The sequence below is a fragment of the Lolium perenne genome, chromosome 1, assembly GCF_019359855.2.
Source record: "Lolium perenne isolate Kyuss_39 chromosome 1, Kyuss_2.0, whole genome shotgun sequence".
In the NCBI taxonomy this organism is placed as follows: Eukaryota; Viridiplantae; Streptophyta; class Magnoliopsida; order Poales; family Poaceae; genus Lolium; species Lolium perenne.
Window position 1 is genome coordinate 258,431,384 of NC_067244.2, and position 26,491 is coordinate 258,457,874.

General features: G+C 43.5%; 3 protein-coding genes across 4 annotated transcripts; 1 reads left to right on the forward strand and 2 right to left on the reverse strand.

The window, feature by feature from the left end:
• Positions 1 to 5,146: 5,146 nt before the first annotated feature.
• LOC127299064 (probable isoprenylcysteine alpha-carbonyl methylesterase ICME) lies at positions 5,147 to 11,490 on the reverse strand. Of its 2 annotated transcripts, XM_051328956.2 has the most exons (12): positions 11,109 to 11,481; positions 10,338 to 10,414; positions 10,070 to 10,139; positions 9,908 to 9,988; positions 9,763 to 9,837; positions 9,552 to 9,653; positions 8,670 to 8,807; positions 7,973 to 8,038; positions 7,732 to 7,872; positions 7,049 to 7,139; positions 5,548 to 5,713; positions 5,147 to 5,431 (listed from the first exon to the last, which is right to left on the reverse strand). In XM_051328956.2, the coding sequence occupies exons 1-11, from the start codon at positions 11,333 to 11,335 to the stop codon at positions 5,552 to 5,554; spliced, it is 1,230 nt and encodes a 409-aa protein (XP_051184916.1). In that variant the 5' UTR covers positions 11,336 to 11,481; the 3' UTR covers positions 5,147 to 5,431; positions 5,548 to 5,551. The 2 variants fall into 2 exon arrangements, with proteins under 2 accessions (XP_051184916.1, XP_051184917.1); XM_051328957.2 differs by lacking the exon at positions 7,049 to 7,139 and having other exon boundaries at positions 11,109 to 11,490.
• A 1,396-nt stretch (positions 11,491 to 12,886) lies between these two features.
• On the reverse strand, positions 12,887 to 17,194 carry LOC127299065 (delta(14)-sterol reductase). Its single transcript, XM_051328958.2, has 12 exons — positions 16,928 to 17,194; positions 16,783 to 16,853; positions 16,625 to 16,681; positions 15,674 to 15,765; positions 15,397 to 15,444; positions 14,426 to 14,546; positions 14,304 to 14,350; positions 14,063 to 14,144; positions 13,764 to 13,840; positions 13,536 to 13,655; positions 13,277 to 13,351; positions 12,887 to 13,197 (listed from the first exon to the last, which is right to left on the reverse strand). The coding sequence occupies exons 1-12, from the start codon at positions 17,190 to 17,192 to the stop codon at positions 13,044 to 13,046; spliced, it is 1,209 nt and encodes a 402-aa protein (XP_051184918.2). The 5' UTR covers positions 17,193 to 17,194; the 3' UTR covers positions 12,887 to 13,043.
• A 2,273-nt stretch (positions 17,195 to 19,467) lies between these two features.
• On the forward strand, positions 19,468 to 24,078 carry LOC127299063 (F-box/FBD/LRR-repeat protein At1g13570). Its single transcript, XM_051328955.2, has 5 exons — positions 19,468 to 20,089; positions 20,854 to 20,969; positions 22,421 to 23,248; positions 23,342 to 23,485; positions 23,569 to 24,078. The coding sequence occupies exons 1-5, from the start codon at positions 20,029 to 20,031 to the stop codon at positions 23,944 to 23,946; spliced, it is 1,527 nt and encodes a 508-aa protein (XP_051184915.1). The 5' UTR covers positions 19,468 to 20,028; the 3' UTR covers positions 23,947 to 24,078.
• Positions 24,079 to 26,491: the final 2,413 nt, after the last annotated feature.

Consider the following 26,491-nt stretch of genomic DNA (forward strand, 5'->3'; position numbering starts at 1 on the left):
CCCTTGGTGCACATGCCCTATATATGGCATATTCGGAAGTTCCACCTCGGAAAAATTTCCCTGCAAGCCCGTGAAAGCTACTTAACTAGTAAAACAAGCCAACCATCTCCATTGTTAATATCTTACATACAGTAACATCATTACACAAAAGTGATTTCCATATTGAGATACACAAGTTATGATCCCTATATGTAGCTAGCTAGTCTTCTGAGTTTTCTTCGTCCGTTTCCCTTTCTTCTTACTGCGACGCAACCATGGACAATCTTCATTGTTTAAGATGATGCTTGGGTCAATTTTTACCTTGAAGGGTGGAATATCGTCAAACTTATTATAATCTTCTGACATGTCTGTCTTGTCCTCTACTCCCACGATGTTTCTTTTTCCTGAAAGAACTATGTGCCGCTTTGGCTCATCGTATGATGTGTCCTCCTGCCTTTCTTTTCTTTTTTTCGGTTTGCTAGACATATCCTTCACATAAAAAACCTGAGCCACTTCACTGGCTAGGACGAATGGTTCGGTGTCGTACCCTAGATTCTTGAAATCCACTGTAGACATTCCGTACTGCGGGTCTACCTGTACCCCGTCTTTCAGGTTGAACCATTTGCACCGGAACAAAGGGACCTTGAAATTAGGTCCATAGTCAAGTTCCCATATCTCCTCTATGTACCCATAATATGTGACCTTGTTCCCATTGCCATCTTCTGCATCAAAGCGGACACCACTCTTTTGGTTGGTGCTCTTTTTGTCTTGGGCGAAAGTGTAAAATGTGTTCCCATTAATCTCGTACCCTTGAAAAGTCGATATAGTAGAAGATGGTTGCTTGGCCAACAAGTACAGCTGCTCGTCATCGGTGACATTCATGAGACGTGTTTGCAACCAACCGCCGAAAGTCTTCATGTGTTCTCCATCAATCCAATCTTCACGTTGCTCCGGGTATTTAGAGCGTAAGATCTCCTTGTGTTCCTCTTTGTACGGAGCCACCAAGATGGAATTATGTAGAACTCGTGTAGTGTGCTTGAGTGAAAGAATGTCCGTCCATACACGTTGCTGATTTCTTTCCTAGCGTGCCTTTTCCACGCAGTCTCCCCTCATAGCGCGATTCAGGAACACCGATCGGCTTAAGGTCAGGAATAAAGTCAACACAAAACTCAATGACCTCCTCTGTTCCATAGCCCTTGGAGATGCTTCCTTCGGCCTAGCACGGTTATGAACGTACTTCTTTAAGACTCCCATGAATCTCTCAAAGGGGAACATGTTGTGTAGAAATACAGACCGAGAACGCCAATCTCTTCGACCAGGTGAACTAGGAGATGTGTCATAATATTGAAGAAGGATGGTGGGAACACCAACTCGAAGCCGACTAGACATTGGACCACATCCTTCTGTAAATTTTGTAGAGTAAGTGGATTGATCACCTTCTGAGAAATTGCATTGAGGAACGCACATAGCTTCACAATGGGTACTCGAACATTTTCCGGCAGAAGCCCCCTCAATGCAACCGGAAGTAATTGTGTCATAATCACGTGGCAGTCATGAGACTTTAGGTTTTGAAACTTTTTCTCCGACATGTTTATTATTCCCTTTATATTTGACGAGAAGCCAGACGGGACCTTGATGCTACTCAGGACTTCAAAAAGATCTCCTTCTCCTCTTTGGTAAGAGCGTAGCCGGCAGGACCTTGATACTTCTCTCGGATTCAGGTTGTTTCCTTCGTGGATACTTTGCTGGTCCCGCCGTGCATCTGTGTATCTTGTGTCTACCCAGACACGCGCACGCACCTTAGCAGGTTCACGCACCGCTTTTACGTCACGACCATCACGTCGATTGCAGAGTGAACCTCTAAGAATTTCCAGTAGGGTAGCTCCCAAAATATCGACTTCTTCTTCCACATGGGTACGTGTCCGTCAACATCATGCGGAACAGATTGTCCGCCGGGACCCTTTCCAAAGATCACTTTTAAATCCTTGACCATATCATATATAACTTCCCCAGTAGGGCGGGTAGGCTTCGTTCGGTTATCTGCCTCACCTCCGAAATGCTTTCCTCTCTTTCTTACGTGATGTTGTTTTGGAAGAAATCGACGATGCCCCAGGTACACATTCTTGTTTCCCAAATAATTACTGTCAGTCTCACCTAAACAGTGTGTGCATGCATTGTATCCCTTGTTTGACTGCCCTGAAATGTTACCAAGAGCAGGCCAATCATTGATGGTTACAAATAACAACGCTCGTAGGTTAAATTCCTTTTGTTCGTGCTCATCCCACACAGGTACACCTTCGTCACGCCACAACTCTAAAAGTTCTTCAACCAATGGCCTCAGGTACACATCAATGTCGTTGCCGGGTTGCTTCGGGCCCTGGATGAGCACTGGCATCATAATGAACTTCCGCTTCATGCACAACCAAGGAGGAAGGTTATAGATACATAGAGTCACTGGCCAGGTGCTATGACTGGAGCTCCGCTCCCCGAAAGGATTAAAGCCATCTGTACATAGACCAAATCTTAAGTTCCTTGCGTCATCTGAAAATGACTAGAACTCTCTGTCGATTTTTCTCCATGCGACCCGTCGCGGGGTGTCTCAAAGCATCACATCTTTCTTACGGTCCTCTTTGTGCCATCGCAACAACTTGGCATGCTCTTTGTTCTGGAACAAACGTTTCAACCGTGGTATTATAGGAGCATACCACATCACCTTCGCAGGAACCCTCTTCCTGGGGGTGGACTCACCCTCAACATCGCCAGGGTCATCTCGCCTGATCTTATACCTCAATGCACTACATACCGGGCATGCATTCAAATTCTCGTACTCCCCGCGGTAGAGGATGCAGTCATTGATGCATGCATGTATCTTCTGCACCTCTAATCCTAGAGGGTAGACAACCTTCTTTGCTTCGTACGTGCTAGAGGGCAACACGTTCTCCCCTGGAAGCATCTTCTTTATTATTTTCAGCAACTTTTCAAATCCCTTGTCAGAAGTACCATTCTCTCGCCTTCCATCGCAGCAATTCCAGCGTGGGACCCAGCTTTTTCTGACCATTTTCGCAATTTGGGTACAACAGTTTGTTGTGATCCTCTAACATTTTCTCCAACTTCAACCTCTCCTTTTCATTTCCGCAGTTCATCTTCGCATCAAGAATGGCCCGACCCAAATCGTCATCCGGGTCACCAAAAATCGGCTCATCGAAAATGGGCTCTTCTTCAGCTTCGTCTTCCCCCATTCTACTACCACCGTCTTCAGTGAATAAGGGATAGTTGTCACTGTCCTCTTCTTCTTCGTTGTCTTCCAATATAACCCCTCTTTCTCCGTGCTTGGTCCAACAATTATAGCTGGGCATGAAACCGTTCTCCAGCAGGTGGACGTGAAGGGTCTTCGAGGTAGAGTAATCCTTCATATTCTTACAGGAACTACATGGACAATACATGAAACCATTCGACCGCCTGTTTGCCTCAGCCACGTTGAGAAAATAATGCATGCCAGTAATGAACTCGGGATGGCACCGGTCACCGTACATCCATTGTCGACTCATCTGCATTTTATATGTATATCAAAAATCATTAAATACACAACATCATGGATATATGAGTGACCAACTTAATTAATATTCAAGTTCATCACATAAAACTAATTGTTTTTTATAAAAAAGAAGAGGGGCTCACCGAGGTGGTACCGTGCCGGCTAGGGGACGACGCTGGCGATCGACAGCGGTAAGGACGGGGATGATACTAATTAAAACCTACAAAACATGCAATAATTTCAGCTCAAATTGCATATAAAAAAATAAAATCACTAACTTAGGCATTTCATCGAACACCTTGCTTGCACTACAAAAATAGTACGAGTTAAAACTACCAAAGAACTGAGCTAAATTAGGAACGCCGGAAGGAAGGATGATATTGCTAACCCTTGGATAGATGTATGCCGTTAATCTTGTTAAAATGGTGGAGAAAAATAAAAATTATTGGAGTGTGAGAGGTGCAAAATATTTGGAAATGTGAGAGGAGAAGTGAGAATGAGATATGCAGGGGGTCGGGCGCGCGGCTGCGCTCTGATATAGGGCACAGACCCTTTAGTACCGGTTCCTTACACGAACCGGTACTAAAGGTGCAACCCTGGCCCCACCACCGCCTGGAAATCGGGCCCAAACCGTTTAATACCGCTTCGTGTTACGAACCGGTATTAAAGGTCCATAACGAACCAGTATTGATGTCCCACGCACGGAACCGGTATTAATTCCCCCTTTAGTACCGGTTCGTAAGGGAACCGGTACTAAATGCTTAGATGGATGAGAGGTTTTCTACTAGTGAATGCCTCCAACAAGGTCATTGTCAGCCACAACCAGTTAAGGCCAGACCTTGGATTTTCACCCTGAAAGGTAGGACTCTGAACACACATAGATATGTAGCGTGTTAGCTTTATCTGACTGTACTAGAATCGGCCTGAAGGATCTTCGTAACAAGGCTCGTAAAATGATCATTAGGTGCAAGGCTGCTTATCGTCCGAGGTGCAAAGTTCAACAAATTCATGAAATCAGAGCACGGAACGGATCGAAGTTTGGACACGGATGTCATGAAAGCTTATATCTCAACGCATGGATATCAATTGCATATAGCAAGGTGTCTAGTAGTACTCGATGGTTTCTTCTACATTTTGTAACTTGTCGTTTGGATCGTGAGAATGTTATTACTCTGACTCTCTGAGGCTGAGCGTGGATCGATCTGGAGGAGGAAGTGGAGGTTGGGCAGAGCATAATCACGATTAATGTAGATTGTAAAGACCTACTTCGTTTTTCTCCTTCAGTTAGCCTTTGAACGGGCGAACACGAGAACACAAGGCGGCAAGGGTCCTAGACACAAGGCGAGGGTCTGGTTGCGATGGCAGGTCATGTTCCGTTGTGATCCAAATGCATATGGGCAAGTGCTGAAACTTAAAAACTTGGCAACTGCGCACACCCACACTCATCGGCACCTGATTAATCTAGAACAAAAAATAGAATTGAACAATCATGAGTTTAATTTCAATTTCACCCCATAAACCTAGAAGCAAGAAATAACTAATATCTGATAAAATGGAGTCATGTATGTGACGATTGGACCAGATATTAGTTTGTGCCTCCTAATTGTGACACACATATTGTGGAATTGATAGTAACTGAGAGCAACAAATCTAAAATTTCAATGATTTTTTCTGAGATATTTTATGTGTATGGGTATACTTATACAAACTCGGTAGCATATGAATATATATTCACAAAGTCTGCTATGATATTCACCTAAAACCTATAGTTTCTTCCCTGCTAACATGCTGTGAAAGGTGCTTGCTATAATCAAACTACAATCTCTCCTGGAACCCATCATCATAATGGAAGTTTGGAACACAAGAACCCAGATGCTTGCGTTCTAGGGGATACATGAAACGGCTTGAAAAAATAACCTGCCGGCATGCATAACACAAATAAATATCCCATTAGTACATTATACTGAAAACAAACTGAAGAACCAAAACTCGGCCAAAGGGCTGTTTGAACCTTGCTATATAGAGAACCAAACCTGTTCAAAATGGGCTAATTTGACGGGCTAACTGTATTTGCCACTCAGACACCAGGCGCTCAGGTATAGGTGACGAATCGTACTTCTCGCATGCATTTGGATTATCAGCATGGATGATAGAAACAACGTCTTCCACCAGTGGATCTTTGCCACCCCTAAGTGGATCCTACAATGGAAAATAAAGTAATGACTTCACACAAAATGATCTTATGTCTTTTAGATATAGTTGGCTTTATATAACAAAAAAATATATAACCAAAAAAACAGGCAAAGTTCATTTCCAACTCTAGAGAACAAATAATTTCCAGTACGCTAATTATCTGCACCCTATCAAATTCCAGATAAAAAATACTTAAAACTGATACTCCCTTGGATCCAAATTAATTGTTGTTCCGGTGGCGAGGTGGAGAGGTGTGGAAGCCGGCGACGGCTGATGTTGCCGGTGGTGGGCTGGCGTTCAGCTGCGGCGGTGCCCAGGGCGTGTGCGGTGTCTTCGGACAACGCGATCGCTTGGTGTCTCCGGCGGCAACCTTGGCCGGCCTGGGATGATCGCCGGCGTGGGGGCGTGACCTAAATAAAGGTGGCGGTCCTAGGTTTCCTTTTTGTGTCAAGATGCTGACTGTGTCCCCATTGATCTGGCAAGAGTGACAGGTTCCGGGAGGCGCCGCCGGCGATCTTCCATGGGCGATTCACGCCTGGAAACTGCTGGATCGGGTGGGACTCGGTCGTGCGCACCCATGTTTTACTCTGGCTGTTTGGTTTTAGAGGGAGCGCTTCGAAGCTCTGCTGGCTGTTAATATCATGTGGCATGTTCTCGTTCCATGGTGCGAGAATGTCATGAAGGCCGAGATCTGAGGACTAGCAATGGACGATCCGTTCTTTGGGGCGAGGAGGAGTTGGCTTGGTGTTTCATGACTTGGAGCAGCGGCATGCAAGTGGGGGTGACAGGAGAAGACCAAAGTCTTATCTTTCATGGTGAAAATTCAAGATCTTGCCTTAATTGGTTGTGCATGGCAATGGCCTTGTTGAAGACATTGTTTTGAGAGTGAGGACCTTCTTCAGGATGAAAAGCAAATCTTTGATCGGGCGACGACAGCGCTTGTGCACTGTTCCCTTCTTCGAGGCGCCGCTTTTGAAGAAGTTGGACTTATGGTGCTGTCTTGGTGGTGTTAGTGCTATTGTTTTAATGTTTAAACTATCGTAGCAGGACTTTTCTTTTTTCCTGTAATTCTTCTTTCTTTTTTTGGTTGTGTGCATCCGTAAGGCCGCTAGGGCAATGCGTCGTTGCAGAGGCTGGGTGTAATTGGTATCTTTGATATTAATATATGCTCGTTGTCGGAAAAACAATTAATTGTTGCAGATTTAGGCAAAATATTGCCTAAAATCTATCTACGTTCATTGAATCTACAAGTAATTTGGATCGGAGGGAGTAATATATTATGTTTATACCCTCTTTGTAGCATAGAACATCAAGGTATAATGGATAGTCAGGATAACTTACCTGCACAAATACATCAGTGTGTGTTTTTCCTTTGTACAATTGTAACTTAGCTTTAGCGCCAGCCTTTTTAAGGGCATCCACATAAGCTTCACTACACATAAAGTAGGTTTGGCAGCTCAAATAACAGAACAATAAAAGATTAAATTGAACCGAAACAGAGTGATTAATAATGGTGGTAAGCACTACAAATAAGCCTTTTACAAAATAGTGAAACCACATTCTGGATTATAATACTGATTACACTATACTCCCTCCGTCCCAAAATATAAGGCACGGATTTTTTCGTGCGGTCTTTGATGCACGACTTTGATCACTAATAATATACTAAAATATATGGATTGAGAATGTATAAATGGTACTGTTGCATTCGTCTTGAAATTATTTTTTCATTTCACATATATTTATACAAATTTTGTGGACATATTATAAGTGCAAATCATAGTCAAAGTTGTAAGTCGTTGACCAGCGAAATTTAAGGGTGCCATATTTTGAGACAGAGAGAGTATTATTTCAAATGTGCAAATAATAATTTAGAACAAACTATTCATTACTTCAACTTTTTGTGCATAATAAATTTTATTTTGATGCTCATATTTTTTGTAAAAAAAAGGAACACTAAAGGACATTTATGCTGTAAAACAGTGCATCCAAAATAAGCTTCTTCAGAAAGGTATTAGTCAAACCTAGCAGAAGATGGTATAGAGTAATCTCCTGTTCCATGAAAAAGTACAAACTGAGGAAGCAGAGCTATTGCTTCAGGATTTAATTTCTTCGTGACAATTTCTGGAGAGAAATGTGACAATGATCTCCTTCCCTCCATTATGCTGAAATAAAGATTCATAATTTACTTAGTACTTATATATGAGTCTTGCTAAAGGAAAGTAGGAACAACACTTCTAGGTACGTGTTCAAACGTATTATTACCTGAGAAAAATTGAACGATAAAGACCACGTTCATGAAAATGATCAACCAAATTTTCCATGTTGTATCTGCAACAATAAATGAGCATATATGTCATGGACGATCCGTATCACTAGGTATGTATCTCGGGTCATCTGAAACAGATTAGTTCCTACATCATTGTATCTCTCACTGTACATACTTCCATATACATGTGAAATCAAAAATCAGATGACAACCAGTTAATTAGGAATTAGTAAGGTGACCATATATTCTCTTAGTTACCAGGAAAAAAGTCTTGATGAGATAAGTATCTTTTGAAGAAAAACACACAAAAAGGGAGAAGTGGAGCCCCAATCTCATACCAAGTGTTCGTAAGTCAAGTATCATGTAACCTAACCAGTTGCCAACAGAAAGGATCTTCACCGCATCCACATAAGTGACTTTGGCCTCTCCTTAAGTGGCATATTATAATGCTCGCTCCAATCCATATTAGTTGTCGCTGAGTTAGTACAAGGTTGTACTAAATCAGCAACAACTCATATGCCTTGGAGGGAGTAGCAAATTTGGTGAATGTATCAGATAGTGCATGCATGTAGTCATGTAGTAGTAGTAGTAGTAGTAGTCTTGAGCCGAAGTTAGCAATACAGTAGTTGATTATGAACACTCGACATACAGACCTATAATGAAAAACTGATGCTGATGCATTTAAGAGCTCACCCTCCAGATAAACCAAAATATGCTTTTATTTGAGTAACACTCCAAGAAATTTCTTCTCCTTTTGATTCTTTAACTGCTTGTTCCAAGAGAGCACATGCCGAGATATGTGCTCCTGCTGATTGACCCATCAAGTAGATCCTGCACGTTGGTGGTAAATAAGCTTATTAGTGTCCCTAAAGCTATAAACCTTAAAGACAAGATACAAAGCAGAGCAGTTGCAGGTGTCAAAGAGATGAACTGAAAGCCAGTAAAAATAGAAGAAAGGCTGTAAAGTTCGTAAACTGTACTGCATAGGAGTTACACTATCAACGCTTAACCAAACACAGTAAGGAGAACCACCAGTAGTAAACAGAAGTGCAGAGTACACGTCAGCAATCAGTACAAATATGAGTAGCACATCCATGATATCAGCAAACTGTACTGATCACCATGCATAACCAAATTAGAGCTTCTGAACAGAGCCAACTCTTTACCAGTTAGATTTGTCCATCCTTATTTTGAAGACATTTCTCAGGAAGACAAAATGCCCCATAAATTTCTATCATGCGTATCGTAGGTTTTGCATTAGGAAAGGGAGATGTGTTTCTACAGCTCTGTAGCTCAATGTAGGTACAATGCTGCATCCACAAATGAAACTTAATGCGCTCATCTCAATAAATAACCAGAAAACAAATTTCAAACATCCAAGTTGTCCAGACAACAGTGCTGTAGATCAACATAGCATGGAATTTGAATAGAATCACCGCCGAAAAGGTTCAGACTTTGACGTGCAGTGCAAAGTCATTCAAGAAGATGGAAAAAACAGCGGTCTATGTGATGTTTATTCAGCCTATCCATGGGTGGGGGTACTGTCATATAATTATATAAAGAAGGATCGCTTACTGATTAGGATCTCCTCCATAGCTAGCAACACTGTCACAAATAAATGCAATTCCCTCAGTAGCATCACTGACCATGTCACTTATTGTTCCTTGAGGGAAATTTCTGCAGTCCATGTTTAAATATTTCATCAAGCAAGTAAAGGTAGATCAATACTCACTCATCGAGAAGTCATGGGAAAAAATAAATAGAAATGCCATCAAAAGGTAAGCACCTGTAATCAATGCAAGCGACTATTATTCCCCGTTCTGCTAACCGCCTTCCAAGAAGAGCACCCCACGCCTTGTAACTAAACAGAAGCATGATAAGTCAACAACATAAGTCACAAGGAATGACTTCTTGAGTAAAAATTCACTCACCCTATGATCCAAGCTCCACCGGTTACAAATGCCACAACTGGATTGGCTTTACTGCGATCTCTGGGTATGTACAGATCCAACCTGTAAATTATGGTCCTCATTAACGCTAACACAGTGCAAAATCACACAACTTTCACTTCTGCAGTATGTAACTCTACTTACCTATTTCTTGGTTGGTCTCCATAGACTACGCTCCTAAGAACCTGACTTGAGAAGAAATAATAATACCCAACTGGCAGCACATGAAATATATTAGTTAGAACATGATGAGCATGATTCAATTGTATAGAATAAAGTTTAACTTAGCAAGAAGTTATAAGCTACTTATTGGCAAGAGCCAAGAATATGTGACCACCGTGTTTCATATACGAGTTCATAATTGCTAACTACTATCTCAATGGGACAAAAGTTAAATTCGATCTTCACACACCTCTTATGAAACCGGGCATAAGTAAAACTGCATATATTAGGAGGGCAGCAAGTTGAGATATCCACCGATAACCTACCCTGAAAAAAGCGAACGTATCAGAAAGATCAATACAAAAAGGTGAAGCTAAATCAGAGATGGACTTTGATGTTTTGGTGAATAGTCTCCAGTGGGTGTACTGTATGCTAGAAAATATTAAGCTTTGAGTACATAAATAGATTTTCAGTGCGGGAATGCCAAGGTTGGCGCAAGGCAACGGCATCCAACTGAATCAATTAGAAATGCATGGCACCACTGCAATGAAGTTGCTCTCAAGAACAATAAGCAAAAAATAAAAGTTGCTCTCAAGAACGAAGATTATTAAGAGCTAATTGTTGGACTGGTTCGAGAGTAGGTATATGCATAAAAGGTTAAATCAATCAACTAGGAATTCACATGGGCTTATAACACTTGGCTGCACATAAATCTTGTATGACGATATTAGCGAGTAGCTCAAAACGTGGTCGTTGGAAAACACAACATATGCATTGACTGGGAGAAGAAAATGTGTATGATATGGCCTATCGTTCTCGTGTTCATGGCTATTTTCCAGAATCGAGAAAACCTTGGCAATGCGTAGGATAGGATGTAGGCCTTTGCAAAAACACAAAATCATTTTACAGTCACAGAGATCAACGCAATCCTGAGATTCCAACGTTGAAGCATTACAGTCACAAATTCACAATCGCGGCCCTAGGAGGAAGCAGGGGTCGCTGGGCAGCAAGCAAGAATTACCCGAGGGAGCGGAGTAGGATGAATGCGAGGCGCGTGACGAGGTACGTCTCGGCGGCGGCGTGGCCGACGTCCTCCCGGAACGTGGTGGGCCGCCGGCGGGCGCCCGGGGTGGAGGGCGCCGACGCCGAGGAGTCGCGCCGGCGCAGGCGCGGGGTGCCACGCGGGGTGAACGGCTCCGGCTGGGCGCCCGCGCGGCCGGAGACCGGGGTGACGGGCTGCTGCTGCATTGCTGCGCCGGTCGAGGTCGGGTGGGGAGCCTGGTCTGCGCGCGCGCGGGTGCGTCGCGTTGGTGGGAGGAGGCTGGGGCGGAGGCATGTGTGGAGGGGAAAGCGCGCCTAAATTAGGAGGTGGACGAGCGCGCGTCGCGATCGCGAGCACCGCCGTGGCCCGTGGCCGTGGTGCGGGCGCCGGATGACCGGAGGTGGGGGCGACGCGTGGCCGGCCGCCGTGGAAAGCGGAAAAGGGATGCCGAGCTGCTTTTGTTCGAGCGCGCCACTTTTGTTCATAAGATTATTTTGCTAATAATTCTCGTTGGCTGAAGTGCAGTTTGGAGTATATATTTATTTTTCTAATAATTATCGTTGGCTGAAATTATTACCTAAAGCCACGACGCTTGTGGGTTATTGCAGGCACAAAGCGCTTGCGTGATTTGATACCGCGAGAGTAATTCTTTGTAATAACTTGTTGTATGTTTGGATAATCTTATCATAACCCTCTTTTTAATTAATAGATCGATAGAGGCAAAGCTTTTATCTCCGTTCAAAAAACAATTATAATAGTGTGATTCCTTGTACCAGTTAATTGATGCCTTGGGTTGGGATTCAGTCAATTTTTCTTACTGTTCAGAGTTGTTGACCTCACTAACTCAGGTTCTTTTTTATGGACTTGCATTCTTGTATCCTCATTACAAAAATAGCAAGAAACAGGTTCGTAAGGATAGAACCGAAGATACGCGTTGAAACCTAGGTTCAACGCAACCCAAGTTACTGTAGTGCCCAAAAATCCGTATTTTCGGACCTCCAAAAAATTCCAATATTTTTTTTTTGCATGTACAGGATGCTCATATGTATGTGCCAATTCTTATACCCAAATTCGAAAGTATATATAGCTTAGGCAAAAATCACAAGTTTTAGATGAATAGTCTAAAGGAAACTCTCCCCTCCCGAAATTTTTGTAACTTAGTGATGAGTTAACTATGTAACTTCGTATCGAAGAAAGTTCAATCGGTTTCCATTGAAACTAGGATCCAAAAAAATCGCTTTATGATAGAACTAGAACACATGATAAAGACGCTGCAACAAAACAATTCAGAAAGAACATAAGATTCACGTGCTTGCCAGCTGAATCCTTGACGGGAAAGATGGCCGAGCACAGTTCAGTTCTGATTATTAGCCAACAGTTCAGTAAAGATGAACATTAGAAAGCATATGTTGAAAAGAAAGTATGTGTGTTTTGCTTCACGCCTTAACAAAGAGTTCAAATCCCAGATTTGACACTTTGGTGTCTCATAAAGGCGGAATATTTTTCAGTGGGAGGCGACGTTCCCGTCGACAGCGAGGCGCCTGTGGTGACTTCGTCAATCTCAAGACCCGCCGGATCAATTCTTCAACGCAGTCTCTTGGAGGTGCTCATAGGGGTAGGGTGTGCGTGTGTGCGTTCATAGGGGTGAGTGTGTGCGCATATGTATGAGCATCTTTGATTGTTCTGTGTTTCGCAAAAAAAACAATCTAATAGCAAGTGATGAAGGAAAAATGGAGGGGAAAAAGACAGCTTAGACGAAAATTAACACCAGTTCCTTTACCAAGAGATGTGTAACTTCGGTTTGAAACTAGATACTGTATCAAAAAAAATCAACAAAAACTTGCCAGTTCTACATCAGCATAGTTTACAAAAGAATACAACATGGCTCAGTCAGCAATGATGCCTTCTGATTGATTAATACACGTAAGGCAGGATCCTCGAAGGCACAAGCCTGCAGTACTCAGCCCAGATGTCCTTGTACTTTGCTGAGCACCTTGCCTCGTCTCTTCTCTCCCTCCATATCAGCAGGATGAGCAGGTAGGTCGGGTAGAAGTATGGGATCGGAGAGCTGCAACAAAAGCATTCAAAAGTTATTCATGCTTGATTGGATTAAGGTAATTATATTTTTTGAGGGTAGTATCACTCACCTGGCTCCACAAGGCAAGCTGAATGAAAGTGCCAGAAGTAGATCCCCAAGGTAATTGCAGTGCCTTGCAATGCCCCTGTACACAACAAAGCGGGGGGTTGTTATTTTTAACATTCACGAGAGTAGTTAACACTCCCATGAGAGAAGGGGACATTCAAGGTTTGAAAAATCAAATATGTCTACTGTCTAGAGAACTCCTGTCAGGAAAATAAACAGAGAAGAAAAATATGCACAGGTTCCACGAGATGCATGTAGCATACCAGTAGCCAGATATCAGTAGCTTTCCCCCAACAACTTTGGGAGGTTTACCCCATATAAGAGCTTTAGGGTTCTTCTTGAACAAATGTTTTTGTTTGTTGGCTCCTCTGAACACTAAATAGCTGTGTGCAAAATGCATCAAGGCTTGGTCAGATATTAGAAAGCAAAAAAGCAGACTATACAGCATTTATAATCCAACAGTGGGTTCACGAGGACACAGAAAAGAGTACCCGATAAGGAAAACGAAGCAGTTAGCAACGGAAGCCAAAAGTGGCAGCTCCACTTTGTTTCTCAGAAGCCACCAACCCTGCTCAACAGCAAGTCATACAATTTGGTCAGTGGCTCATTTGCAAACCTTCATAATTTAACAGAAGAGACAGAACTACTATTATGTGAACCTCCTAATGTGATAAAAGCATATAGCTGAGAGAAAAACTGAGGAATAATGCTCCTAGTAAAAGTACATTTAGTAGCGACATGAGTAGATATTAGCTATTTGGATATATCAATTTTTAAGTGATATGTATACCTGAATACTGAAGGTAAAAGGAATGAAAACTAGGTCACCAAACACCAGCATGAAACCCAACCTCTCCGCAATAATGTCCCATCTGGAAATAATGGTAAAGGGAATCAAAGAAAGGAAAGTAATAATGAAGTATAAAGCTTCATCCCTGCCCCCATAAGCCCCATTCATTCTATAGGCAGTAACACAAGCAGACTATGATGATATTCTTTTATCTATATACTAGAATAGAACATGCACTTACGTGGAGGTCATGAATTCTTCATGAATGAAGTAATCTATAATATACCACTGCATGAAGAAGCATAATTACTTTCACATATAATGTAGTAGCTGATGATCAAATAAGATGTCTGCGTCCAATACCGCACAAAAGAATTGGTAAAGAATGACTGAGCGGTTAGCTGAGCCAGCTAGGTAGCTCTTTGCAAACAAAGACAGGTTGATAAACAACCATCCCATCATTCCAGCCCTCACGAAGAAGAACCTGCAACCAAGATGAACATAATATATTTTTAATTATAGGGATTCTAGTGTACTCCAATTCATAGTTGTTTTACTGTTTTATAGTGACAAAATTATGCAGGGAATGTTTATTTAAAGCATATGTATAGTAAACATACAACACAAACTTGTATTCACATTAATCGCCACCACAAAATAAGAATGAGATGACCTGAGGAAACAATAAAGCAGAATAAAAAAAATTAGCTATGTAGCATATTGAACTTCATTTCCAATTATCCTTCAGTCTAAGAGCAAATTAAAAAAAATCTTAATTTGCATTCCTGTATCTACCTGAAAACAGATATCATGTTCTTTCTTAAGGTGGGAGATCTTAAGAATGACCACATGACCAGTCTTTTGAATATTCTGAGTTCTAGACCAAGTACATCGAAATGCTTGACTTTTCAACGGAAAAATTGATGATAACCCCCCCAGTTGGCGCGCCTTTGATCATAACCCCCCCTTTGTGTCGCTGACATGTGGGGTCCGGACCCACATGTCAGTGACACAAGGGGGGGTTATGATCAAAGGCGTCCCAACTTGGGGGGGGTTATCATCAAATCTCCCCCTTTTCAACACACCTCAACAACCTCTAAGAGCAAATCAACAAAACAACAGTATTTCCTCATTTCTAACAAGTCTATCGAACAATAGAAAGTAGCAACTTGCTTCTAATTTATCAATGGGTCAACATGACCATTAGCAAATATATGGGAGTAGCTGCAGCAACAAACCAATAAATCAATTCTTACAGCAATCATATGCCATTGCAAATTCCCAGCAAACATCAAAAATTTATTAAGAAAACAAGGAAGATATTGCCAACGTACTTGAGGTCAACTCCCATAAAATGGGGATTAAGCTGCACTCCAAACCACCTGTTAGACAAAGTGACATCTAACATCATTAAACAAGAAAACAGGAGTGGAATAGACAAAGTGATATCTAACATCATTAAACAAGAAAACAGGAGTTGAATCCAGTAGCTAATTTCCTAGACTTCTGAAAATGAAAGGTCATCATGTTTGTTTGACAAATATCTCAAGTGCCACAAGAAGTCACAGTATTTTTTTTAGTACTAGATCAAATAAAGTTTCCCGGAAGTACCAATCTTCTATGAAGCTCCCACTAACATGTGGTTTCAACGAAGAACTTTGATGGCGGGACCTTAACCCGATAAAATAGAGCATGAAAGTGACCTGAAATGAAACATCAAGACATGAGCTAATCAAGAGAACGGTATTTGATGTGTTCCATTTGTGACCAGATGTAACCAAACATCTGTGTCAAAATATTAATACTATAGCCCAACTCGTCATTCTTGGCTGAACTTGTGACAAGATTTCATCCATGTTTTCCATCTAAATTCATTGCCTTGCAGATAGTTAGAAAAATCTAGGATGACTGATCCCTTTGCTGAATTTTGGTTGTACTATATTAAAGTGAAAAGTTATATATGCAAAAAGTAGAAACTAGACATACACATGACCAAACAGTTCAGTTCAGACATAGTGTCCAGCACATCTAAATGTATATCTCTACAAAATCTAATATTAACAATGTATCTCTGTATAGTGGAGAATGGGGCGTTAAAGCTCGAGTCCCGAATACCATTGCTTCTACAACTACGCTGTGCTGGCAGTCCCTACACAGAAATTATGACATAACACCGGAAACAGTATCGAAACTACTGGGAAACTATGAAAATATCGTATGACCAGGTCAAGTTGCTCTTTCAGGAAGTTTTCTGCCCAATAAGACCACTGGACCATTGGTTGGATACTCGGGAGACTTAAAAGGACCAACACTCAAATGCTCCCATTATACTACGACCGCACGACACCGTCCAGAACCACTATGGTATGTAGATCTCCCTCATAGAGGTACACAATCTTTCCATCTGTTATCCTGGTTTGATTTCAGAAAACTACAGCATGGTACATAGCACAACAGATGTGTGCATCCATCCAGGGACATAATTCCCCAGAAGCGAAGCGAGGATAAGTGGAACAGAAGCTGCAGATCAGAAGGATCTCGGGGCAGGAAAGTGGCACCTACAATGACACTGAAGATGAAGGTCGCCGACAGCAGCTCGAGCCCACGGTCGGCCACGACCTGAGAATTAACAGCGAACATTGCGCAGGTCAACTCGTCGGAAATTTTTATAAATCTCCTGGGCGGGAACCAGGAAACTGAACAAAGAGAGACAAGCTCACTGTGGGAGTCATCCAGCCCATGTAGACGCCGAGCGCGGAGAGCCCCAGGAGCAGCAGGAGCGAGAGGAGACCTGCGAGAGCCAGGCGCACGCGACACGAGTCAATCAGTCGGCTAAGGATTCCGCTTTGGGATCGGGGGAAGTACCGTTGCAGCGGTAGTGGAGGCGGGAGGAGTCGGGCAGGACGGCGCCGGCTACGAGCTTGCCTGGAAGGACGGCGCCCGCGACGGCCAGGTACCCGAGGTAGGAGAGAAGCACGACCGCCGCGCTCCAGGAGGGCGCCAGCGCGGCGAGCGCGCCGGCGGCGGTGGCTTCGTCCATCTCCGGGGATCTCAGCGGGTCACTGTGAAGTGAAGTAGCTGGGCCTTTGACTTGGATAATAATGAGACCATATGAAGGCGGAAGGCCCATGCGCATCCCGCTCGCTCTGTTTGAAATACGGAAAACATTTGTACCATGAAAATATCGGTCGCTCTCACTCTCGCTCGCTCGGTCGGGCGCACTTGCTTTCCTCTGCCCTGTGGTCCCAGTTTTCAAAATCGAATATTCAAAAATTTAATTAGATTTTTTATGTTATATTTTTATTGACAAACCGGTGTCTCGTATGACTTCTGCAGCAAACACGTAAGTTACTAGCCGAATCGGTGAGTATCGCGATGGATAACATTTTTTTGCCATCATATTTGTTGAGAACAACTTATGAATCTACTTGCAAGCAGGTATCGCAATTTTTTTTGCTAATGCATGTTAGATTAGTTAACTGAGATAGTTATGGAATATTGTTGCAAACCACTATCTTATTTGTTGTGAAGTTTTTTACCACGGGAAATTGTTAATGTTGTTGACTATTAGTGGAAACAACCAAATATTTTATTGTTAATTTTTTCTGTAAATATATTTCTGGTTAGGGCTATGCATACTACTCCCGCCGTCTAAAAATGTAAGTCGTCTAACATTAGTTAAAAGTTAAATCTTACTAACTTTGATCAAATATTTAGAAAAAAATATTTTCATCTACAACATCAAATGAACACATTAAGAAAATATACTTTATGGTGAATCTATTGATATTTATTTAGTATTATAAATGATATATATTTTTGTGTATATATTTGGACAAACTTTAAAAAGTTGACTTTTAACTAATCCTTGTACGCCTTACATTTTAGGACGGAGGAAGTATGTCAAGAGAGTGAATGAGTGGTTCCACATATGGGGAATTTTAAATTGATGTGTGTAAGTGTTTTGAGACAAAACATCTCACTATGGAAAATGTATTTTAAATTTCATTAATAAATAAATAAAATGATTTGTCTTGTCTTCTTGGAACGAGACAAGACAATGTTTGGTGCTCACGTGGTTGAGACTTGAGATGAATGGATGGATGTGTACGTGGCACGTGATATGATTCCTACAGCTATGGTAAGCAGATACATACACACGGTAGCAGCTCACACACATGGTGCATGGGCAGGTGGACTTGCTCGGCGAGAATGGCGCATCACAAGATCACAAGACGCTCCCCCATCCACTGATGATTATTGGGTTGACGTGGCAGTATTTCGAAAAAAAAAGGCAGAAACATAAGTGAAAACGATAATACAGCACGATGTATGCCAGTGCCTCACTACCCAGATCTGCATTCGAATTTAACCGAAAAGATCAGGGCACTGCTTTGAGCTGCTTTCTCATCGACAGGGCCACCATCCTTAAGCTCACTGTCAATGGACCCGTCAAGACTGGATCCGTCAGCGTATCCATCATCATGAAATTTCCATGAAAATAAATTTTAAATGTCAGAAAAGCATTTTGAAAACATTTTGTTGGTTTGTAGCTGTAGTATTAATTCCAGCATTAGCAACATATCCTACCAGGTGACTAGGCGCAGTTATTTATGATCATGGTAGATGTAAGATAAAAGTTTCTCCGTTGAGGCTGATAATTTCGGCCTGTGTTTTGCTCCGAGGTAGCGCCAAGCCTATAGTGATGTCTGGATGCGTAGGTTCCGTCCATGTTTATTAAGGACCCACCTAATTTTAGTCCAAGAGCTCTTTTGTGTTCTACTGTTCTTCCTGGATTTTTTTTTTGCTTGCTTTGTATTTTGAGATTATTATTTTTGCACTTTTCATGTTTCGTCGTGAGCAAAATTGAAATAGAAGGTTTATGAACATTTTTTTCTTAGATTAATCATAAAATTGAAGAGGCACGTATACTGTGATTTTTTAGAATAAATCTTTTGATTATGTTACTTTGTATTAACTTCGGGAAACATCGTGCGCAAGGCATCCCAAACCTCAAGAAGTCAAGGGAAATTTATGGAATACGTCACTTTACCACTGAACTTTTGCGGGACAAAAGCCTCCGCTCGCAATATTTATTTTGGTTTTTATGTAATATTTTTCCATGCTAGGTAGAAGTTACGAAAAAATGTTGCAACATTTGGAACATGTCTCTAAGAAAAAAAATGCAGTAAATACTTATTTGGTTGCAGCAATATGTTGGTCACAGAAAAACAACAACCAAAAACAAGAGAACGACGACAAGCTAAGATAGGACATTTCGATGCTTCAGGTATTCGTCTCGAGCCGTTGAATAACATAGGAAGCCACCGACAGATGCGCTAGAATCCCCTCCAACACTGACTTCACAACCTCCAGTCACACGGAGACCACATAGCAGGTAACCACGAAAACGACACAGATGGGTGCCGCAAGAGACAATACCTTCAAGAAAGGAACGGCACATAAGTAAGTAACACAATTGGTCAACCAAACGAGGATGTGGCAAGAAAATCGATTCCTGCAGTACTAGGGATCTGGCAAGAAAATCGATTCCCGCAACTCGTCCATCAGCACGGCCACGGGGCGCCGAGGAACTCCGGGAAGCTAATCACGACATCCCCGTCCGTCCACATCCGCGTCCCGCACCATCGTCCTCAGCTCCTCGAAGGGCAGCGGGGCCAGCTCGGCGGCGGAGATGTACCCGGTACCGTCGAGGTCGAAGGCGCGGAACACCTCGAGCAGCTGGTCGACGAGGCGCGGGGCGTGGGCGGTCAGGACGCGGGCGGTGGCGACCGCCAGCCCGTCGGACTCCACCGTGCCGCCGCCCGCCTTTGTAGGGCTTCCCCCTCGCGCCTTGTTGTATTCGGATCGATCTCGTGACTGATTCGTCCCAAATAAGTAGACATAGAGATTATTGATAAGGCAAATTGAAGAGGACGGAGGGGAAAACACAGGTGCTCGCTAACATGGGGATGCTCGCGCTGAAGCGGCTCATGTCTACGCAGCGTCGCCAAACCCGAGCCCCTGGTAAGCCCCGCCTGCCTCGTCTTAGTTCTGCTTTTGTGGAACATATTATTACTGCAAGTTCATGCTCTGCCTCTGATGCAACAACACTAAAAAAAATCTCTTTTTTTTCTACCGTGTTTGCTCTTTACTTTCCTTTTTCTGTGTGGCCAAGGGTTCAATTCAGATTGCTCTATGCTGGCTGGCCAATCTTGTCTGACCATACAAATCTCGAATCTCTTTTAGCTGGATTGTGATGTTGCTTTTTTCTTCTGTTTGAGTAGGCTAGGGTTCCAACGGAGCTCCTTTTTGTTCCAACGCTTATAGCAAAGACAAAGTTGGAATAAACATGGAAATTCCTACCGTGTTTAGCCGGTAGGTATGAGGTTGAAGATGAGCCTTTGGAGAGATTACATTGTTCTGCACAAAATGTTTCTCCTCGTTAGTAAACTGTCATGACTAAATCTCCGAAGAAAATGGTGAACCTTGGCTGGACAGTCAAGCTTGCAGAGGTGTCGCCAGATGCTTCTCCTCCGCGCGTGGACTCCCTCGGTCACCCTTAGATGAGCCAGCTTGTATGAGTTCACTAACTGACACAGAATGTTGTACCCTGTATGCTGATTTCACTGAAAATCTTACCTTTTCATAGAAATCCCATGCTACGTGAGTTCACAAACTTGCATAGCAGTTGGATGACAGAAACCTTATTGGTTTCCATGTGTGCATTTATGTGCTCAAACGTGTTATTTTTTCCTTTGTTAAAATCTGTAGCATTCTTTACCATGCAGGATGTGATGCAGACCGATGTAGTTCTTCAGAGGCTAAAAGAAAGAAGGAAGTCGGCAGCGATGATGTTTCTCCAGGTGCTAAACGATTGAGATCTTCAGGACTGCACCTTCCAGAGGTATGGCATATTTTTCCGCTAATGCAATAATTATATTGACAGAACTAGTAGAAGTTATGTTCATAAGAAAGGGGAACCAAAGGGGGTTACACAGGCTGAAAACAACCTAGAGGAAAACAGGAACTGAAAAACACAAGTAAAGGAAGGACTGAATGTGTGATCTGCAGCTGGGCTGCACACCACACCACATGCCTCCTGAAGGAGGCTGATGTTTTTTCTAATCAAGGAAGCAATTGTGACCAGGATCATCAATTTGATGTAAAACAAATCCTCCTATTACGCTCTTTACAAATGTGCCAAACAATGTAAGAGGCGAGAGATTGTTACATTTGTAATAGGAGGTATCTCTCGCCTCTTACATTGTTAGGCGCCAGATCCTAACAATGTAAAACAAATCCTCCTATTAATCCAGAATTAGATGTTTTTTTGAAGCTTTTGCTTGGATCTGGCGTAAAAAAAAAACTCTAATGCTGGAGGCTTCATGTACTAATTCTAGAATTCGATTTTAATTGCAATATTGCCAATATAATTTATGAACAGATAACACATCTTTCAGCATTTACACTCCTACAAGGCTCGTATCTTTGCTTTGCACTAAACTGTTGCAGCTAACTCCAGCAGAAACTTTGTAGAATTTCTCTACCAACTAAGCACTACAAGCAGAGCCTAATTAATTTAAAATCGTCGTTGGCCCCTCCTTAATTTTGTTCCAAGCTCCGTTCCCGGCCGCAATTCATATATAAACACTGGCTTTACCATTTTCACTAGTTATTGTACTTCCTTATTTCAGCACCAATATGATTGAAAATGCACATTCTACATTGAGTATCTGTTTTAGAGTAAAATTACATTAGAGCACTCCAAAGAACCGATAATGGATGGAAACAGTCACAATCGCAATCCACTTTTACCCCCTTCTGTTTTCTGTTGAGGCGGTACTTTCATGTCATGTCAGCAGATAATGGATTTAAACAGTCAAAGTTCCCTGTGGTGCAAACTGTGGGTTTTTTTGGGGGGGAGAAGTAACATCAAAGTTGGATGGGTTATGTATGTTAGACAACGTTGGAACTTCTTAGGGAGCCCCGATGAAATTTAGTTTTGATTTTATACGATCTGCTGAATATTTTGTTTCTTTACCTTAGTTCCAAGGTTGTATGCCTCTTCACACTACCTTTTTTATTCTATTACACGGACTTCCATCTGTTTCACTATTCAGATGTACTATCTGTACCATATGGAGATGCTGTATGTTCATTTCTGCTACTTTATCTTATCTATGACATTTTGTTACACAACCTAGCACTTTGTGCACGAATGCACGGAAACTTTATATATCTAGCCTACCCCAACTTGCTGGGGACAAAGGCTTGGTTATTGTTGTTCCCAACCAAAGTAACCATCTGTCTTTACAATCTGAATTCTGAATTTCTATCACATGATTATTCATGCAGGATATCTGGTGTCACATTCATTCCCTAATGCCACTGCGAGATGCTGCTCGTACTGCCTGCGTGTCTCGTGCCTTTTCACAATCCTGGAGATATCATCCCAACCTCACCTTTAATAAGTGTATGCTTGGCTCAAATAGCGATGGACATGTAACAGATTTCATCAGAACAATTGACCATGTTCTGAAAAAACACTCGGGAACTAACATCAAAACACTCACACTTGAACTGGATGATTTTAAAAATTCCTGGCGTCGTCGGCTGAATAGTCTGCTTCAGATTGCCATGAGACCAGGGATTGAAGAAATATCCCTTAGCTTCGGCTTCTTTGCGAAGGCAGCATACACGTTTCCATGCTGGCTTTTATCTGATAGGATCAGGAATTCAATTCGGTGTCTTAAACTACACCGTTGTGTTTTCGGCCCCACAGTCAAACTTGGTCCTTTCAGAAGCCTGGCAATGCTGCGTTTCTTTAAAGTGCGTATTACAGGGTACAAGTTAGGGTGCCTTCTTACAAACAGTCCTGCTCTCGAGTGGTTGGAACTTAATTCTTGTGACGAGTTAGATAGCCTGAAGATACCCTGCCAGCTTCAGCGGCTTAGCTACCTGAGTGTTTACTTTTGCCTGAGGCTGTACATGATAGAGATCAAAGCTCCAAAACTTCGTGTTTTTGACTTGGATGCAGAAAAGGTAATAAAGCTCTCATTTGGAGTATCAGTGGAGCTGAAGCAGTTATACATAAGCAGTCCAGACCTTGTGAGTTGTGCCCATTTGGAGTTCCTCTCCAATGTGCCAGATCTCGAAGGTCTCAAGCTAAAATCGTGTTGCCAGGTAATCTGTGGAAGTTTGGTTGATCATGGACTAGTTTGTGCTTATAATAGCAGTCATCCTTTGGGATAATGAATCATCGACATGTTTGTGCAGGTGATCAGTTCAGTTATGCTACCCATCAAGTTACTCCACCTCAAAGAAATTAACCTTTCATTGACCGAAGAGGGTGACTATGATTATTTTTCTCTGGCTTGTTTGCTTGATAGCTGTCCTTCCTTGAGGAAAATTTTCTTAAATGTAAGTCAATGCAAGGATATCTAGCCATATGGTGGAAACAATGCTTAATTGATTGAAGTTATCTATTGATTTTCCATCTTCAGGTATCTCATACATGCGTGGGACATCAGACGTTCATGGAAGATCCCTCACACCCGAGACAGATGCCAGGGCAGCAGCATGGCAATCTTAAAAGCGTGACAATCTTTGGTTTCTGTTATGCAAAGAGCTTAGTCGAGCTAACATGCTATATCATCGAGAACGCTGCTACATCGTTGGAGAGCCTAACATTGGACATTCATGGTACGCGTGTTGTCTCGGTATCTGGTGCCATACTCAGGCCCATGTACGATGGTAAGTTGGTGGAGGCTCCTCGAACTCTTCTGGCCATCAGAACATACATCCAGCGGAGAATCCCCTCGACTGTGAAGCTAAATGTCCTGGAGCCCTGCGGCACGTGCAGTAGTAGTGTTGGACATTAGGCACCAACCTATCGTCCTGGAGTAACTAGGTACTTTAAATGCTCTATGTTGTTGTTCAAATTACCGGAATTTGTCGGATGTTTGAAGTTGTGTACTGCTACCATTAAAAATAAGTGTGGTTTTGATTATTAACTGAACGACCTGATGCTCGCCTCTGTAATTTCCACGTTTGTCACGACAAGTCTGTACTCTCTTTGGAGGTACAAGAGCAAAAGATGAGGGTCTGTCAGGACTGTAGAAGTGCCAGATCTTGATAGTTTTTTCCTGGGTTGCTGTTAACCAATTGCATCATGTCGTCAAGTCTTGAATACCGTGATGGAGCCTTGTCAGGTTCATGAAAACAAAACAATGCATAGGATGATTTCAAAGGTGGAAGGTACATACTTGTCTTGCTGGGCGTATGCAACATGGTCGATTCGTTTCGATTAGAATTGTACTTTTCCGTTAATTGAGGAATATGTCTATTTTTTCTGGGTCTGGAACCAGTAATTATTGAAATTGACTGGGCTTGAAATTGCTTTTCGTTTTCATAGTTACGAAATGGTAAGAAAGATAAAATACGAGCCTGTTTTATAGCAAGAGTAATTAATCGTTGTTGTTTCAAGGTTAATCCCTACACAAAGGGAAGCCATTGTAGCCTGAAATTTCAGTACATATTCAGAAGAAAGGAGCCAGAGGAGAAACCTTATCCCCTCCCGCGTCGCTCCCGCGAGCGACCGGGGGGGAACCCTAGCCGCCGGGAGCCCGCGCCCTCCGCCTCCACCCCCTCCTCGCCGCCGCCGGGGTGCGCTGACGGGCGAAGCCCGGTCGGCGTCGGCGGCGGCGGGCTTCCTCTCCCTCGCTCGGCGAGGACGGCGCGGGCTGGCGCCCGGCGGCGGCGTCGGGCTGGCGTGGGCGCGGCGGCGTGGTGGCGAGCACGGGCGGCGGCGGCGTCGTGCTGGGCGGCTGCGTGGAGGGCTTCGCGGCGGAGGGCCTGGGGTGGTGGCGGCGGTTGCTGCTCTGCTCCAAACCCTGCAGGCGGAGGTTGCTGGTGGGGAACAGGAGGTTCTCCTCGTGGCGGGCGTTGAGGATGAGCAGGGATGTCTGGCGGGCGCGGCAGCGGGCGGCTACGACGCGCGTGCGCTGCACGGCCGGATGCTTGGAGGTCAGGTGAGCCTCCGGTATTCTTCTGGTTGCCGGCGGCGGGTGGCCGGACCGCCCTCTCCAGATCCGGCGCGTCGTTGACGCGATGCAGTCATCCCTGAGGGCGGCGGCGATGTTCAATTCTTTGAGCACTTTGGCGGGGCGGTTGCAGGTTTGCCGAGGTGCTGCTGTCCGGACGAAAGTCCTACTCCTGTCGGAGTCGACACCGGCGACACCCTTGGGTGCCGCAACCTTCTTGAAGGCGGTGTTTCGGGGACTTCTAGCACTTTCTTGGTCAGGCTCTGCATTTCTCCGGGGGGAAACCCTAGATCTCTTTGATCCGGCGATGGCGGCGCTACACGTCGCTTACCTCGATGGAGGCATCGTCTTCGGAGCTGCCACTCTGTGCTGGTTGGTTGGCATTGCTGGGAGACAAGTGGTTGCTTGGCTTGGCCGGAGCGTGGATGCGGCATTGGTTGACTTTCTCTCAGGGATGTTCGTGTCTACGGTGCAGTCTCGGTGATTGTCGTCCTTCGATGGCGTATGAGGTTCTCGTTGCCTCGTGTTGTGCCCAGGTTTGCTCATTCGGTGATGGCGGAGGCAAGAGGAAGTGCGGAGTTCGTCTCGGTGGAACTTTGCCCTTCGGTGATGTCGGCGGCTTTCGGTGTCGCGATGTAACCTCGGCAGTGGGATGCCCTTCGACGGCTATTGCGACCTTCCTAGTTCGAGGCCAAGAGGATGTGCAGCGACTGTCTTGGTGGAACTCTACCCTTCGGTGGTGTTTGCGGCTCTCGGCGTCGCGTCACGGCCTCGGTAGTGGGATGCCTTTCGACAATGGCTGCGAGGCTCCTAGTTCTTTCAAGGTGTAGAGTAATCGCTGGGCAAGCGAGTTTCGTTTCTTTGCGCTGCCTCGACTTCAAGATCCTTTCGGCTTATCCTTCAACACCCCTTCCTGCTCTTCTCGGTCTGTTCCATTGTTGCTGGATGCTTAGATGCTAGGCTTAGCGGTATTTTTTCTGTTTCTCCTTTCTCCTTCAAACTTGTAAGTTGACCCTGTACTTGAGACTTGGCTGAATATATGTTCAGGCTGGCTTATGCCCGCCGTAGTTACAGTCAAAAAAAAAGAAAGTATATAGCCAGAGCGTTGCCGAGACTGGTACCGATCTCCTTCAGATGGAGACTCACTTTGTGGTTTGGGGTCTGGTGGCGATGGCCCTCTCTCCGGCGGTGCTTTCTCAGTACTGATTTTTTTTCTTTGAAATGGGGTATCCCCGCCCTCTGCATTGGTTCATGCACACAACCTGTTATTAATAAAACGAATATTCAAGAGTTACAATCATGGATCAACGACGGTCGATACAAAAATCAACCATCTGAAAATAAGAAACATGCTAAGCAGTCTAAGCATCTTCCAATCTCTTAA

Coding starts and splice junctions, on each gene's coding strand:
- LOC127299065 (XM_051328958.2), bottom strand. CDS start 17,192: ATGGGCCTTCCGCCTTCATATGGTCTCATTATTATCCAAGTCAAAGGC. Junction 14,351..14,425: donor TTTACCAATTCTTTTGTGCG/GTATTGGACGCA, acceptor TTCTTCATGCAG/TGGTATATTATAGATTACTT. Junction 13,656..13,763: donor TGCTTCGTTTTCCTTATCGG/GTACTCTTTTCT, acceptor TTTTGCACACAG/CTATTTAGTGTTCAGAGGAG.
- LOC127299063 (XM_051328955.2), top strand. CDS start 20,029: ATGGGGATGCTCGCGCTGAAGCGGCTCATGTCTACGCAGCGTCGCCAA. Junction 20,090..20,853: donor TCGCCAAACCCGAGCCCCTG/GTAAGCCCCGCC, acceptor TTTACCATGCAG/GATGTGATGCAGACCGATGT. Junction 23,249..23,341: donor AGCTAAAATCGTGTTGCCAG/GTAATCTGTGGA, acceptor ATGTTTGTGCAG/GTGATCAGTTCAGTTATGCT.
- LOC127299064 (XM_051328956.2), bottom strand. CDS start 11,335: ATGCAGCAGCAGCCCGTCACCCCGGTCTCCGGCCGCGCGGGCGCCCAG. Junction 9,989..10,069: donor GGAGACCAACCAAGAAATAG/GTAAGTAGAGTT, acceptor CATAATTTACAG/GTTGGATCTGTACATACCCA. Junction 9,838..9,907: donor GGTGGAGCTTGGATCATAGG/GTGAGTGAATTT, acceptor GCTTCTGTTTAG/TTACAAGGCGTGGGGTGCTC.